The sequence below is a fragment of the Anser cygnoides genome, chromosome 1 (genome assembly GCF_040182565.1).
Source record: "Anser cygnoides isolate HZ-2024a breed goose chromosome 1, Taihu_goose_T2T_genome, whole genome shotgun sequence".
NCBI classification, from domain to species: Eukaryota; Metazoa; Chordata; class Aves; order Anseriformes; family Anatidae; genus Anser; species Anser cygnoides.
In genome coordinates this window covers 13,297,264-13,313,814 of record NC_089873.1, presented here as the reverse complement: position 1 = coordinate 13,313,814, position 16,551 = coordinate 13,297,264, and the positions used below count along the sequence as shown (strand labels likewise).

General features: G+C 35.5%; 2 protein-coding genes across 5 annotated transcripts in view; one reads left to right on the top strand and one right to left on the bottom strand.

Annotated features, from left to right (window-relative positions):
• Positions 1 to 16,551, top strand: part of CCDC146 (coiled-coil domain containing 146) — a 78,610-nt gene that overhangs the window by 5,360 nt on the left and 56,699 nt on the right. For all 4 annotated transcript variants that reach the window (XM_066985535.1, XM_066985412.1, XM_048068413.2 and 1 more), the window contains exon 3: positions 2,877 to 3,043. In XM_066985535.1, coding sequence (XP_066841636.1) covers positions 2,888 to 3,043 — 156 coding nt within the window. In that variant the 5' untranslated portion in view covers positions 2,877 to 2,887. The remainder of the gene's footprint in view (positions 1 to 2,876; positions 3,044 to 16,551) is intronic.
• FGL2 (fibrinogen like 2) lies at positions 9,317 to 16,126 on the bottom strand. The gene is made up of 2 exons (XM_013180410.3): positions 15,364 to 16,126; positions 9,317 to 12,325 (listed from the first exon to the last, which is right to left on the bottom strand). The coding sequence occupies exons 1-2, from the start codon at positions 16,109 to 16,111 to the stop codon at positions 11,619 to 11,621; spliced, it is 1,455 nt and encodes a 484-aa protein (XP_013035864.2). The 5' UTR covers positions 16,112 to 16,126; the 3' UTR covers positions 9,317 to 11,618.

The window sequence follows — 16,551 nt, the reverse complement described above, 5'->3', positions numbered from 1 at the left end:
TTTTTGGCATCTCCCTGCTTAGAGTTTCTTTCACTTGTGCTTTTCCCACTTTCTAAATTCTTCTGATATATTCAGAATCACAAAAGCAGCAGATATGAACGTGAAATGCATATTCTAAAAATTTCAGCACTTTTCTTGGTGAAAAACAACTTTAGTAATCATGTATACATGCTTATGTACAGGGCTTCAGAGTTTATTTCTTGGCCTCTGCGGTGTTTGCAGTTGTTTCACAATGTTTTGACTCCTTCAGGAGAGATCATGAAATTGCTTTTTTTTTTTTCCATAAGCAAATACAGCTGCTGAAATCTCTCTACAAGTCAAACTGTTCTTGAAGAAATTCCAAAAAGCACTGAAGAAAGTCATAAACTTACCAGTACAAGTTTTGCTACCTTTATAGACAACTAATTTTTCAAAAGATGGCTATGCACAGCACAACATTTTTTTGTCCATTTCCCCACCACAGCTGTATAAAGAAATCACATCTTTCTGAACCATCAGACTTCTGGTTTTGGAATGTAAAATTACTCTGGTTGTTTCATTGGAGAAATCCAATATATACTATTGCCATATTCACAAAAACCCTCCTTGATTTTATTATGGTTTTAATTTGGATTCTTTTTGATTTATTATAATTTTTTTTAAAGGAGAGAAGTCTCCCATATGTTATGTGAATGGCTGAATGATGTCAAGATAATATGGTGTAAGTCCTGCGTTTTGGCAGCTGATAGGGGTTTTATCATGACTGTACTACAGCAGAATACAATGTTCCCTGCATAATAGTTACTTTCAGTAATAGTTACTCTAGAAAGATCCAGTAGAGTCAGGTAACACTTGCAGCCGTCAGCAATCTTTCTCCCAAAATTTTGAACTAAAATATTAGGATGCTATTTGTCAATTCACTGCATCTAAGTCCCACTGTAGTGAATTTGGGAAGGAATGCTTGAATTCCTCCATATATGCCCTGTCTTCACTTTCCTCTGTGTTTTGTTCCACAAACATGCTTGCTCCCCTATCTTACTATGTCATGGCTAGATTTCTGTGTGCCAGAGAGGTTCTCCATCCCTTCTCTTCCTTTTGTAAGGTGTTTATTGCCTCTGGTCATTCTGTATCTCATACAACTTTTTCCTAAAATATTTGTCTTGTTTTGTGCCACCTTCATGCAAAAGGTCAATATTTTAAAACTCTGAATATAAAAAACTCTTTAAGATACTGTTATGCCAGATGGTTTTGGCAGCCATTAATATTTGATGTCATGAGAAGTACGGACCTGACTGACATTGCTATGTCCGATCAGGGTGCCAGGAGCGTTGCATCCCCCATATTCAACCTCCCATTCTCTGTTCCTGGCTCTGTATTTTCACGTGCCTCAGCCAATTCTGACAATCGATGCCTAAGAACATAGTCCTGAAGTGCTGAACTGGGATAATAACCACAAAGTGAAGTTACATAAAGTTATAGTAACTTGTCGTTAAGTCTCATCTTGCTCAGAAGTAAATGCCCTTGGTCTAGCTGTTCTAAGTGCGGAGATCTTAAGAGATTTCTATTCCTAAGGAGAGCTGTGAAGGTGGGATTTGCCCAGACATAATTGTAGGAAAGTTATATTTTTCAAAAACTCTACTTGTTCCAACTTTCTTCTATTTCTCTCCCTATGTATTTTTTCCTAAACTGTGTCCTCTAATTTGGGATAAAGTTTATACTAAAGCTATGTTTATAAAATCTGCATGTTAGCTTCTTTTAGCACTCTTTTGGAAAAAGAACAAAACAACAACAAACAAGCAAACAAACAAAAACCAGATCCAACACTGTACTAGAGATCTAAATATCACTTAAATCCTGTAAGATTTTCCTCGAGTGGTTAGTTCACTTGGATATTTCTCAGGATCATATTATTTTAACACAGGTCACGGATACTAAAAATGTGACTTGCTCCATAACTGAAATGTTAGTGTACTACATAAGAACTCTGACAGGAGGAGATCTTAGGATAATTTTTTTTCCCCAGTATTTCTCTACCTCCTGTTCTTAGATATTATACCATGTTTTCTCATTTCTTATGTTTTTGTTTGTTTGTTTTGTTGATGGTGGGTTTTGTTGATGGTGGTGGTTTTTGGTCTAGTTATTTATTTATTCGTCTTTTTAAGTTTGACAATAGAATGACTTAGAAACACAAATAATTTTAGTGATATTGCTCACAAAAGTTAGACGGTGTCTTGTCCTCAAGACCTCTATGTTCTGTGAAGGGGCTCCCTTTCTATGTATTTTCTCCCTGCAAGGTCAGGAGGCAAAGTGAAGGGTGGGTTTACGCTGGGTGGAGAGAAGAGAAAGCACATTCGTTCATTAGTCCTATGGAGATGGCAGAGAGAAGATCCACCACCATCCACCTGGACATTTCCATCTACCTGAAGGCAACAGTTGGGGTCTCCAGAGATTTTCAAAACTGTGGTAGTCAAAGCCCTAAGGAACTGGATTTAGATTTGAAGTTAGCCCTGCTCTGAGCAGGAGAGAGGACCAGATAACCTCAGAGGTGTTTTCCAGCCTGAATCTGTTATTCAAAGCCTGCTCTTTAAGAAATATTGTTCTGTGTGTTCTCGAACATTTATGTAAAGATAGCATAGTCAACTGTTAGAGGACTTTTAAAGTACTCAAACAATGATGGAAGGATAATGCTACCTCTTAGAAGTCTTTCATGCAGTTATAATTGTGGACCCAGCCAGACTGCTCACATTCTGGCTTTTATTATTTGAATAATAATTCAAAATAATTCAAATAATTGGGTCGCACATCTTGATGTTGTGTTCTTTACACTACCTGTTTATCTTACACATATGTATCCCAGGATCTAATTAACTGAGTTTTGTTATTCTCTTACTTCCTAGAGCTTCAAAAAATGAGTCAGGCTGGTGAAGAAAGTTCCAGTTCCAGTGACACAGAACTGGAAATCGAGGAGGAGCAACCCATCTGTGCTCTAGCTCCAACCGTTTATACCCGAGACGAGGGATCGACTGACGTAACAGCAAGTCCTGCATTTCAGTGCTTAGATGAGGTACCATGCACCCTAGCTTTCACTAGCTATAGCAGTGCATATTGTATTAAAAACAATTAACCTGAAATATATATTTTATTGTTAAGAGTTACCATAGGCTACCTAGAGCTCCCCTATTTCTTCTCTAATTTTTATTCTAAGTTATATGAATGTTTTGTGAAGCAGAAGCAGAGCATATACTTCTTGCTGGGGATGGTGTGCTTAAGGGATATCCATGTTATTTCTGTCAGTGGTCATGGCTTTAAGGGGAATGGACATAGAGATATCTTGTTTTTTTTTTTTTTTTGTTTTTTTTTTGTAGCTATAGAGGTTATTGCATTAATGTTCATAAATATCTTAAGTGTGGGAGACAGAGGGATTTGGCCAACCTCTTTTTAGTGGTTTGTGGGGACAGGACAAGGGGCAATGGCCACAAAATGGAGCGCAGGAAGTTCTGCACCAGCATGCAAAAGAACTTCTTCACGGTGAGGGTGACGGAGCACTGGGACAGGCTGCCCAGGGAGGTTGTGGAGTCTCCTTCTCTGGAGATATTCAAGGCCCGTCTGGACGCCTACCTGGGCAATTTGCACTGAAGTAAGTTCTCAGCAGATATTTGTCTAATTTGTTCTTTAAAACATTAAACTCTCCTTTAAAAGTCCAGGGCAGTTAAAATCTCAAAGACAACTGACCTCTTGCCTTACAGAAATCCTCCTATTTACTGAAAGTATGGAAACTGCACTTTGGGGAATACTTTGTTTTCCAGATATTCATGTACTTTCTCTAAAGATTTTCAGATGTGATGGAATTTTTGATATACCGAGAAGAAGCATACACCTGGTATAAGATGCCCTCACCCCTCCCAAAGTAAAATAAAACTAAATGGTATAATGATATTCTGAAGTATATATTCTTTTCCTACTTTGTTTTCCTTATTTTAGCTCATGGGAAAACTTATTTTTTCTAGCCTCTTTCTAGGAAACACTCAGATCATTTGGCTGATTATTTTTCCCAAAACATCTTTCCTAGGAGGTTATTCTGCATGTCAAATTTAAGGCCAACTTGTTTAACTCAGTTAACATTGAAATCCATTAAGGGAAAATATAAGGTAACTTTAGTATTAGGAGTTGTTCCCAAATTGAGAAAAATTTTCTGTGGAAAACCAAAGTAAGCGATTTACATAGGATTTCATAATGAGCTCTTTTGGCCATTTTGTCACTTTTTAATGGGGAACTAGTTGACTCATTCATTCTTACCATACTTTTTAACAGTTAGTACTTGTGATACATGAGTCAGTTGGACTTTTCATCCCTTATTCACATTTCTTCTCTTTCACTGCCATATTTTTGTTTTTGTTTGTTGAACTTTATACATCATTCAGAGATAAATATATGACTTTGGTCACCATAGAGGTTGCTGCATTGATACTGGCTTTAGTCTCTTGGAACTGCTTTCAAATTTTTTCCACAGAAACTGAATTGTATTATATTTTCTCTGGCTTACTGGCTGCTCATTTCTGCCTTTAGAGCAGCAAATGCTCATCAGAAGGGACACCTTTAGATATTTTCAGACTTATCTGAGAATGGTTATAGTCCCTCTGGCAGGAAACCTTCCAGTCAAACCAGTCGTGTTTTTCTCACGTAAATAGCAGAAACTAAATTGTAAAATATGTAAATTGCAAAAAGGCAAACATGCAGACCTCTCTCTCCTTCCTTTTTAGTAACACATAGTAACGCTCTTTAGCCATAGGGGGTTGGTTAAAATATTAAAAACTGGATAGAGGTTTGAACAAAAGCCACTCAGTCCATCATGACTTGCTTCTTTTCACCAGCGTTTTTATTTATTACCAAGATGACATCAACCTAACTCAATACTTCCACTGCTGTTGGTTAGAGGACTGTCATATATTCACAAAATGAACTTTCCACTTCTATTAGCCTTAGTTGTTATGTCCTCGGAATAAAGACTTTTGCTCTAACACTTCTAATTGAATTCCTTTTCTTGTGTGTCTTATCTCATATCCTGTTTTCTTCTAGTATACACCATTAGAAATAAATCAGTCTGTGTGGTGTTAATGATTTTCAATTAGATACAATCTCCTCTTTTTCTGAAAAAAAGAGAAATCAAATGGTGGGAGGGTAGCTCCCCTAGTTTGAGGCCTTTTTCACTTAGTATAATGTCAGCAGTTCTTGTTAGGTTTTAATCAAGAATGATGTTTGAGCTTTTCTATGGTGTGCTTTTTCTTTCTCTTCCTTTTGTTGGCATGTTCTTGGCTTAAAAAGGTATTTCTTAGTTCTCTGAAATGTGTACATCTTTAAAAAAAAAAACAGAAAAAATATTCTACAATATTTATCATGCGTTTCTTCATAGTGGGCGCTTCCAGGGAGCTATTAGTTCTGTAAAATGCTTCACTTCTGAATAAAAAGTGCATTACTATTTGCCAGATGCAGTGAACTGGTACCTTGTTTGGAAGTTACCACAGTAATCTCTTTCTGCTAATGAACACGGCCTCTTTATGTGCTAAATCTGAACTTGCAGAAGAATTAACTCCTTTGCGAGATTTCTATGATTGCTAGTGTCACGCCATGTTTCTTTTTGCCAGTGTCCAAGCATCCTATTGCCACCACCCATTGGGAAGCAGAAAGCCTCTCACCACACTCTCAGTTAGTGACCAAAGAATATTTTTCATCACTATTTCGAATCTTGGAGTCTTTCTGAGGTTAACGAACCTCTTACCCATTACTACCAAAAGTGGAGATCTGCTATTAAAAAAAACATTAATCAGAATCCTGGTTCTACTGGAAACATAGAGCAAAGTCTGTGCTTACCAAAGACAGAACAATACAGTGACATACATGCCAAGCAAGTTTCACTTCTGCTGATCTGAAGCTGATTCACGTGGGGCTGTTAGCTAGAAGAGCTGGCCATGAAATGGTACATACGTTCAGCGCTTGAATGTGGTTTTAGGAAAAAGTACTTTCCATTTTTCTCTTTTTTACTCATCTGCGCTATTATATGAAGGTTGGCTACAGCTTTCAGATATGAACATTAATAACCAGTAGTTCATATATTTTTAATGGCATTCTGATATTTGACAATGCCACTCAAAATATAGCATTTTATTTTATTTTATTTTATTTTATTTTATTTTATTTTGAATATTTTTTTTTTGGCTAAGAAGCTGTTTTTTAATTCTCTCCTAACTTAGGTCAGAAGGTAGATGTAAACAGCTTTCATTTTTTTATACGAAAATGTTAATATAACTTTAAATGTAAAATTTCCTAAAAAAAAAAAAAAAAAAGCTAGCTTGATAGACTAATATAGATTTTTTTTTTTTTTGGTAACCATAGCGGTGGCTAATTTGCTTCAGTACACTCCAAACGTGTATGGGCTCTAACAAAGATGTGAAAATCTTAACACAGCTGTTGAATGCAAACAACATTTTCAAACTTAAGCTGATCCTGGCACACTCCACGTTACATGCTTCAAAGTCTCCTGGCACGACAAGAAAAGCTATATTAATATGCTGGCACAGACAGGAAAGACAGATGTTGCCTCCACCCACAGGAACCTAACTGCTAATTAAATAAACATTTTTTACTTTGTTGATATGGTCACTTGGAAAGTGAGCTAGGGATTATAATGTGGCTGTAAGCTGGAGTCTCTGTTTTATTGTAAAAGCTTTCAGCAAACGAGCAATATTTTGCATAATGGATGTTAAAATCTGATTAGCGTTTGTGATGGGAAACTTGATTGTTCTAATTGGTCGTAATTCCTGTTAGAAGCTGTAAAGGAGTGGGATGAATCTGCAGATGCCTTTAACCAGCAGGAGGAAGAACAGACCCGATGTAATATGCTCTTTCTATCGAGAAGTTCTTTTTGCAAGGCGAAATCAAGCGTAAACCAAGCCAGGAGTCTGTTGGATATATTGAGGTTATCATAAAGCAAGTAGCATTTCTTTTGATTTCTAAAAAGTATGTTTGAAAGCAAACACTATTTACAATATGTTGTTTCTTCTATGCTATCAAGTGCAGATCTTGTTATGATCTTCGGCCCCTGAAGGCAGTGGGGCTGGGAGAAGGAATAACCCGTAATTGCAGTGTCTTCTTGCGCTTCAGCCTTTCCTCAGAAATTTCTGAGACTCGCGAGACTTAAAAAGACAAGCATATTATTGTCTTATGTTCCAAAACTATCTCCTTCTTTCCCCTTTTTCTCACCCAAAATACCTATTTGAGACCTGATATTGCGAACCAGGGCAACCCTGTGCATATATCCAGCCGTTGCTTACGGCGGTTCTGCCAGCACAATGATGTGGTGAGGAAGCCAGAGCAATGCTCACTGAACAGTAAGCATTTTTTTATTCCAAAAACCTGTGTTCAAGTGCTCCTTAATGAACACAACCTTAAAGATCTGTGCTGAGAAGAATCCGTTATCTGTTGGATATTTGTACAAGTCATCAACTCTGTGTAATTGCTTAGAAAACAGCAGTTAAAACACACTTATTTTTTCCCCCTGTGTAATTCTAAATGTTGGCATACTGTTTGGGTAGAACTGTACTATTAATTAGACCTACAGTTTGACTTTATTGTGTAAACGTTATAATAATAGGTAATAGGGGGTATTTTTGTCCAATTATTATTTTCCAAATGGATTCTTCTTTTACTTAGATCAGAATAAAAGGTGAACAGGAAGTTAAAAAATAGTATTGATGCGTATCCTATTCTCCTGACTTGTGTGAGTGTTAGATTTGACACATCATCTTAAAGCATTGTTTTCTGTTTCTGCTTAACGTTGAGGCTGATGGCCAAGTTCACTTCTGGCAGAAATATTATAACTCCATAAAAATTTCATGAAAGCTGTGAATGTAACCTATCACTTTACTAGGTGGAATGTTTGCATTTATCAGGGACTGCGGATGGTTTTGGTCAGCTGTTTTTCTTTGACAGTTATGTCAATGTCTTCAGGCCCATGTATAACATATTTTTTTTATCTCCTGGAAAAAAGAGGAGAGAACACATTGATGAAAATATTTTGAATCTCTTTTTTTTTTTTTTGGTAGGCCGGTATTTATGCATTTAGTTCTTATCTCCTTTCTTTTTGAACACTTAAACGCCCTTGCTGTTTTGATTTTTCTATGACCTATGTGTCATAGAAGTTAAGTAAATTTGGTGCTTTTATTTTTTATTTTTTGCTTGATTTTGGTTTAGGTCATAAACATAGTGTTCTGGGTGTGGGTTTGAGAACCATCTTAATTTCTTTAAAAATACTCAAAAAGGGGAAATTTATTTTCCACCACAGTGTCAAACTAGCTGTTGTCTATAACTTACATAGATATCTGAGCTAACTGCATTGTTGCCTTCCCCCCATCACCCCAGTAAAAAAACAAACAAACAAACAAAAAAACACCACTAAGGAGACATATTTGCATACAAAGGACAGAAAAAAAATATTAAAAAATCAAAAAATGCTTTCAAATCTTTTCAGTTCTTCTCTGTTTTTGTTTTGTTGTGTGTTTTTTTTTCTGATTTTTTTTGTTTGTTTTTTTAAACAATGCATGGAAAGCCAAGACATTACAGTCTGCTTGGCTGATCACATTGAGCAGATGGATTTGTGTTTTACTTTTTGGAAGCAATCCATAGGAATTTTGCTAGCAAACCCACTGTTAGTAATCTTTTTTACTAAAATTCACAGTTTAAATATTAACAAGATCAAAACCACAAGTACTGCCATATGATCATCTTTGTTACATAGATGTTTTCAGTACATTAAAAAGCATGTTTTGAATTAGTAAGCTTCAAGCAGAGACCAAGTGCTTTGGTTTGTATATAAAATTGTATGCTTTAATTTGGGTTGTTATTTCTATTCACATATTGATGAAACCTGCATGTTATCTGAGAGGTTTTGTGTAATGTAAAAAACATGTGAGTTGTTTCTTCTCTTTCATGCTAAAGATACAGGTTGTGTAAACTCTTGATTGGGCAATTAAGTTTTTCTCTTCCAAAATATGAATACTTTCAAAAAGATGTCTGAGATTTCAGTCTTTGTATTATTTGACTGCTGAAGTGTCATAAAATAGATCTGCTAAGAACTGTTGTTACTAGCAATTCCATAACTCTCACATCACGTAGATGTTTTTGGTCATTTACGTTTTACATTATATATATATGTATATATACACTATACCCATGTTTTCATACTGCTTCGTTTTTTACAGAAAATCAGTAAACAATTTATGAGAATTTTCTTCATAGTCTTCATAGAATTTTCTTTCATAAAAATATATGACAGCAGTACAGCTTTAACAATGTGACAATTTTATTTACAATAAGTAAAAACAAAATAATGCTTGCAGAAAATACATGGAGTTACACTTTGTAAAACTAGTACACATTGATGGAGATTCAGCTACAACAGTTCCAGGCAGGTAGTATGCAGATTTGTATAACAACATTACAATGGTTTTACATTTTTTTTTCCTTCTTTTTTTCTTCTTTTTTTTTTTTTCTTTAAGAGGTTGGTCAAGGGTTTTGTAGGTGATATTAGTCACATTTGCTTATTCTGTTAAAATTTCTTTTTTACAGAGTTTTCTTTAAGCAAAATAAAAATAAAAAATGAATAGGTTCCCTTCCAACAAATTAGCAGGAAAAAGACATTTTCAAGTAGAAGCTTATAGATACTGTAAGTCATACTTATCTAGTTACCATATAATGAATGGGAGCAAATTGTGCATGTCATGCAAAATGATTAAATATAATCATATGCAATTAGATATTTGCTCTTCTAACCAGTACTTCATACATTGTTTTGTTGTTGTTGTTTAAACTATCCATTTTATCCTAAAATAAATATTCTATGACTTCACAACGTTTTCAAGCAAAGATTATACATCTTACAATTAAATCTTCCGTTAATCTTTAAAATTGAAATGTATAAAACCAAATTACACTTCCTTCAAAGTATTTACTCCCTTAAAATATATATATTAATATTGAATAATCTAGAAATTGCCACTGTTTCTCATTTCCATCACTTGTAACAATGATAGCTTTGGTTATCATCTTAAAAACAGTAAAGATCTTACTTGTAAAGTATTCGGCCAGGTGTGGCCATAGTTTTGTTGGCACAGATCTGTTGCTTATCGTTGCCAAGAAACGTCTCTTTTAACCAAAAAGACTAGGCCAACAAAGACCATACTTCTACTGGTAAAGAAATAGGGTCATTGAATTGTTTGTCTGCATGTCAAAATTGGTATTGGCTACATAGCATTAGCTAAATACCTCTTGCTAAGAAAATTTGCATCTCCTCTCAGAATTAGTCGCTGTGATTATAGAGACATGTCTTTTCTAGTGTAGGCAATAGGTACCTGTGGGCAAATTTGTGCTCGCTATCTACAATGTGAGCTATAATAACAGTGTCTTTAAATTGCACTTCTTGATGTATGCAAAAAGTTGATTGTTTCTTTTGTTATTATTTTAGAAGAAAATATTCCTTCACTTATTCTCTTTTCTGTTTGTAATGGCCAATGGATTACTCAAGTTTCTTTGATTACAAAACGGGTGCTCAGAAAATGGGGAGAACACAATCTTGTGTTACAAATTATTTATCATCTTACATATAATTTAAGGTCTAATGGTACATAGAGTGAGAACTATGTAAATAAGAGCTTGAGTCTCTACAGGAGCCATCTTATAACATTTGGCTTACCTAAAAGATTTTTTTTTTTCCTAAAAGTCTCTTTTTTGGTATGCACTTAGAGGCATTAATACAAAGACTTGTATTCTTCCTGATATGTCTTCTTCCTACCTGTCCACCTACCTATGTAAATCTGTGATAAGCTATGTAACAGTTCCTTTCTCCCACAAATGATGAAAAGGACATTGAGCTTGAACAGAAGAATTGAAACGAGCAAGAAGGTTGTCTTTCATTACGTGCTCTATGCATTATTTCCACTTGCTTTTACCCAGCTCCTTCACCAACTTGTTTAAATAATCTTTGATAAGTGGAATAAGATCTGAGGAATCATCTTCATTTTCTGTTTTATTCAAGCTTTTTTTTTTTTTTTTTTTTGCAAACCATGTGGCCCTCTGTTCCCTATTTTTTTAAAAATAATATTATATTGCACTTTTCCTAATTTATATTGACATTCCCATGGTATATCTTTGAAGTTGTGAAGGATAGATGATACAAAAAGTTGGGCGGTATCAGAGGTACAAAGTTTCATTCTAAGTATTTAATAAATTTGTATGTTTTCAGATATTCCTCTGAGTTATATTCAGGTAAAAATGTAGATGTTCATTCAGACACAACTTGTAGAAGACTATTTAAAAATCTTGTGTATCACATACAGTAAAAGCACCAAAAGCAATGTTTAGAACATTTATATAACAATACCAAGACTTAACCTATGCTAAGTTTTAGCAACAACTGTTCAGAATCATTCATGCTGTCTTTGATAATTACATGGGAAACACCACGGAAATATGTTGTCTAGAACTATGTTACAACAAACATAACTGAATATATGAATTCTGAGTATAACACTGAGTAAGTATCATCTTGAGTGCAATCCAAAGCAAACTAGTTAAGAGAAGGTATAGAATTAAGGCACAAAGCTTTTGGGTCTGATCATGATTTTTACCGATTTAAAGGCTTGCCTATATCCACTGGGAGTATCATCCGAAACACCATGCCACGTACCCCAGAAGATTCCATTGCGCACACCTTTGTACTTCTTGTGATAGTACTTGCCATTGAGGTTGGCAGACAAGCATGCGTCGAACCACCAGCCGGAGCTGTAGTATGCCCCACAGTTTCCTGAGGCATACCTGTCATTGTCCTTGTCAGGAGTTGTGAAGAACTTCTGATCATGGTTGTAATGCCTGCTGTAGTGAAGGGCATCTCCTGCCGTGCCGCTATAGCCGTGAACGCTTAAACGGTACTTCAGGTACTCATTGGCCACATAGAAATGTTCATATTTAGCGTACTCTCTGATACCATTGAAATCTTCAAGTTCAATTCTCAGTTGCATGTCCTGGCTCTTTGTCAGGAGGTGAATTTTGTCATTCCCCAGCCAAAACTCCCTGCTGAGGTTTCCAAAGCCATTTTTGTAGTCATTCCACGTTCTGTTAAAGTTGGTGCTACCATCCTGACGCCGCTGCAGCACCGTCCAGCCGCCTCCTTGTGTTTCCATGTCACAATAAACTTGGAAGCTGTTATTTCTGGGGTCAGGGGTAATGTAGTAGATCCCATTACTCCTTTTGCCTGCTGTATAAAGATCTGCACAGTCTCTCTGCATTATTTGCATAACTGGTGGAAAAACAGAGAGTGTTAGAACAAACATAGTATCAATTTTTTTTAAAAAGCAAAATTTTTATCCAGACTGATATAGCCTACAGAGCTAGACTACTGACTACTAAAGTCAGTGCTGTCTCTATTGTGCTGTTATCTGTGCTTTGAATAGGCTCTTTTTCTTACCAAGTGCATTACTTCTGAAGTTTTTGTTAAATAAGAAAAGTCAGATATTAATTAAAGCTGTGCATTACATTGCCATCATTTTGGACTTGTATTTGCCTTTAGTACATGTAACGAGTCAAGCCCAAGAAAGCTATTTGAGATTTCTGTATAAGCATGTGTTCAGCCTTTTGGACTGGAGACACTCTAGAGAGGAAATAGTGTTATGGCAATTTCAATTCTAGGGACAACCTTGTTTTTTTTTTCTTTTTCCTTTCTCCCCATTATTATAGATACCACCTAGGATCATCAGATGGCTGTCCAGAAAACATTTAAATTACTTTTTTGTATCAAAACTGTCTAGTAGAGGGGCACTTTGTCTGCTTTCCCTTTTTTCCTTTTCTTCATCCTTTCCTTAACTCCTATAAATCCAGACTAATGTCTTCAGTCCATATTTCTAATGCTTACTGTTTACATTCTTGCTCCTTTTTTTTTTTTTTATTGTACTTCAATGTATACTATCATGCTCTGTCTATAATTCAAATCTTCATTTGGCAGTATGTCAGAGAAAAACCTTGTTCACAGGTGAATGACTTTAAGCTGGCTGTTGTCCAATAGCCGCCATTTGATACAGAACATTACATCATTAGAAATTTCTCATGTTTTAATTTTACAATACTTTAGGAAGCAGTAAAAACATGGTAGAGCTGTCTCATCTATTGTAGTAATACCATGATTCCTAGAAACATGCAGCTAGAAAAGTGACGAGCTTTCCTGTGTATGTGGCATTGCTGGCTTTAAAGTAAGGAAAAAGGTTTAGCATCTACCATTAACACAGTTTTTTCCCCTCATCAGAGCACTGTTTTATTCCAAAGAAAAATACCCCCAGGTGTTTCCTGCAGAGTCAAAATCTTTTTTGTCATTTTTGATTCCCCAGCTCAGCAATGACATTGTGTTCAACAGCATTCAGAATGCATTGTAGTATAATTCCGTGTTCCTAAATAAGTAATAGAGAGCTCTCAGAAGTTCTGAGTTGAGTCGAAAACATTTTGACAATGTTCCTTTCTGTTGTAGATTTGAATTGATAAGCATGCTCATTTGCAGACTTCAACTGCATACTTTTTCCAAAAAAAGTTAAACAATTGAATTACTTCTTGAAAGGGAGAAGCGTTCTCAGGCTACAGCAGGGGTTAAGACTCAGGATTCCTTGTTTGCTGGTACAGAAAATTGGCCATCTATGGAAGCATAAAGTATAGGAATCAGAGGCTTAAAAACAAAATCTAAGTCTTCAGTCCAATAAATGAGAATCTATTGTACTTTGTGTAAGATCTTTTGTGGACTAAGTTTCAGAGCAGATATTGACAGAGAATATTCATTTCAGCTAAAATGCTTTTTATAATCCAATTCAACTCCTGCTTGACTAAAGTTTTGCTATTACTTTCAGTAGAATCAGGAATGGCTCCTCCTACATGGGGAAAATGTAGCTGTTATCCTTGCTAGTTGTCATGGTATGTATATTGTTGCTACAAACACTTTTAGACATCAGTTGCTCTAAAACATAAGGAACATCTGCTTTATCATATGCTATGAACAGTACCCAACATTTTAGTAAAAATGTGAGAAACATCTAAAATGAATTTAGTTCATCCTGATGTACTGTGCATGAATTTGATTCATTGCCCATTATCAATGTAGCAGACACCATTCCTTCTTTCTGTGAATGTTTTATATCTGAATTAGAGTAATTGATTTATACTGATTTATATCTGATTGAAGCTGATTGTTGACACAGTATAAGCACTACCTTTATTATTATTGATTTGCTCTTTTCATACTTTGAAGAATTTCAGCTGTACACTGTGCCATCTGCAGAGCCTTCAGTTTTCAGTATGGGTAGACAGAAGAACAGTTTCATTTTAAATTTGAATGCTAAGCAACAGAGGCTTAAAAACTAATGCCTTCTGATCTTCCTCTGCTTTGTCTGTAGAAACCTCTATCCTTATATGTGTGATATCTAAGTGTTACAATACACTTACAGTCTTGTGAATTGTTCTTGTTTGCAGAGATTCTTACACGCGGTATAAAAACTTTATGAATTTACAAAAAAAATATTTTAGTCTTCCTTTAATAGCAAATAACATTGAAAAGAAATTATTTGTTCCATTTCTTGCTTTTAATTAGGACAGGTAAAATTCAAAAGAAAATGTTTGTCAGTGAAAACACCTGTTTTCTACTTTATGCTGTATATATATTGGATTTGTACTAACTGTTTAGCATTAAAATGATGGTGCACATATTACCCACTTGAGAGGTACTGTCAATAAGCTTTTTTAGCCAAGCCTTTCGGATTTTAACTGATAGTAGAAAAAAATTTGTTATCCACCCCTTAAAAACTAAACTTTTTGCTTGATTATCTTGATATTTCATAATGACTTGCAGACCATTTCAGAATAGTTGCAGTTTCACATTGAATAAAAATATGCAGTTTTATAAGGCATACCTAAAGAGTAAATTTGCCCCTTGCCATCCAAGGAGAAAATATATCTAATTCACTGATGTTTGATATCCTTAACCAAGGGTGTAAAATAATATCTTTGTTTTTCATGTTAACTTATTAAAATGAAAAAAAAAAAACCAAACTCCTCTGTCAATCTGTGTTTTAAGTGCCACAATCAGGTCCAGTCCTAGGAGGAACTGAACACCTGCAGCTCTCAGTAACCCTCTAGTGGCAGCTGAAATCGTGTATAGAAGTATAAACAGTAAAAGGGCAAACACTTATCTTGTGAAATTAAAAGCACAGCTATTTGCTTAAAATACATTTAAATTCTTTTACCTAATATTTGTAACATTCACAGAAAGCTTATGCAGGCATTAAGAATTAACAGATTACATACCAGGTCTTGGTTGCATTGCTGGGCACTTAGAAGAACATTTGTTATCAAGACTGTTCACAACAAACGTCAAATTAGCAACTTTGCTGTCAACATAATGCTCCACATTGTTCATATTCAGGAGACTCATCTTCTCTATACGACCCTGCAGGGTCTGAATCTGGTTCTTTGCATTTTTTAAGCTGGTTGCCATTCTGTTCACTTTGCTCTGCAGTTCCTTTACTCTGTTGTCTTGGATTTCACTGTTTTCTGCTGGAGTTTCTGCATTAGGTGGCAGGAGTTCATTACTCCTGTCTCTTTCTTGGTTGTCATCTGCCTGCAGCTTGCAATCTTGGCAACACTTCTTCAGCTTGTTTACTGCTTCTTTAAGGGTCTGTACTTCTTTGAGAGTCTTCTCAATCAGTCTGAATTGTTTGGGTAGCTGGATAGTCATTGGAGGCAGATTTATCTGATATGGACAATCCTCTCCTTCATCACAATCCCCATTAGTTTTGAGCTTTATAGGACAAGTACCAGTAATTTTTCCTTCTTTAGCATCCTTTTCATCTTCTAGAACAACCGCAAAGACATTTGTTAAAGCCAGGAGAGCTGTCTTAAGCAAGACTAAGTAAACAAGCAGCTTCATCTTCGCAGAGAAACTAGCACTATGAGGAAGTATGCGAAAGTGGAACAACTTTATAAGGGCAGCTTGAAGCCTGTGAGTTATCAGACTGCCTGCAGTGTTCTCAGAAATGGGTGGGAGTGCTTGCATCACAAGTGATATTAATAGCAGAGCAAAGTAGGTAGTGCTTGGCAGAAGTAGCATGTTTCAGTGATTATTCCTGACTCAGAACTTGTGTATGTAGGCAAAACGATGAAATGCATGTGTGCTGATCATTTATGCAGTTTAATTTAATTTCTTCTTGTACATGGACTTTCTTTTGGGGAAAATTACTTAACTCTGTGTTATAATTGTTTTCTAAGATGTTTCTTAACATTTGAGTTTCTAAAATGTTTTTGAAAACCAGACTCTAGTTTTACCACGGCAGGTGGAGAAGGTAAAAATCAACCCCTTTCCCAGTTTGAGGTTTATCAGAACAATAGCTTCACTCACATTGAGTCCCCTTCTTTCTAAACTTTTTTTTTTAAATAAAATTGAATAAATGTATACATGAAAATTATTTTAATCCCACAGCATATCGAAATTCATAT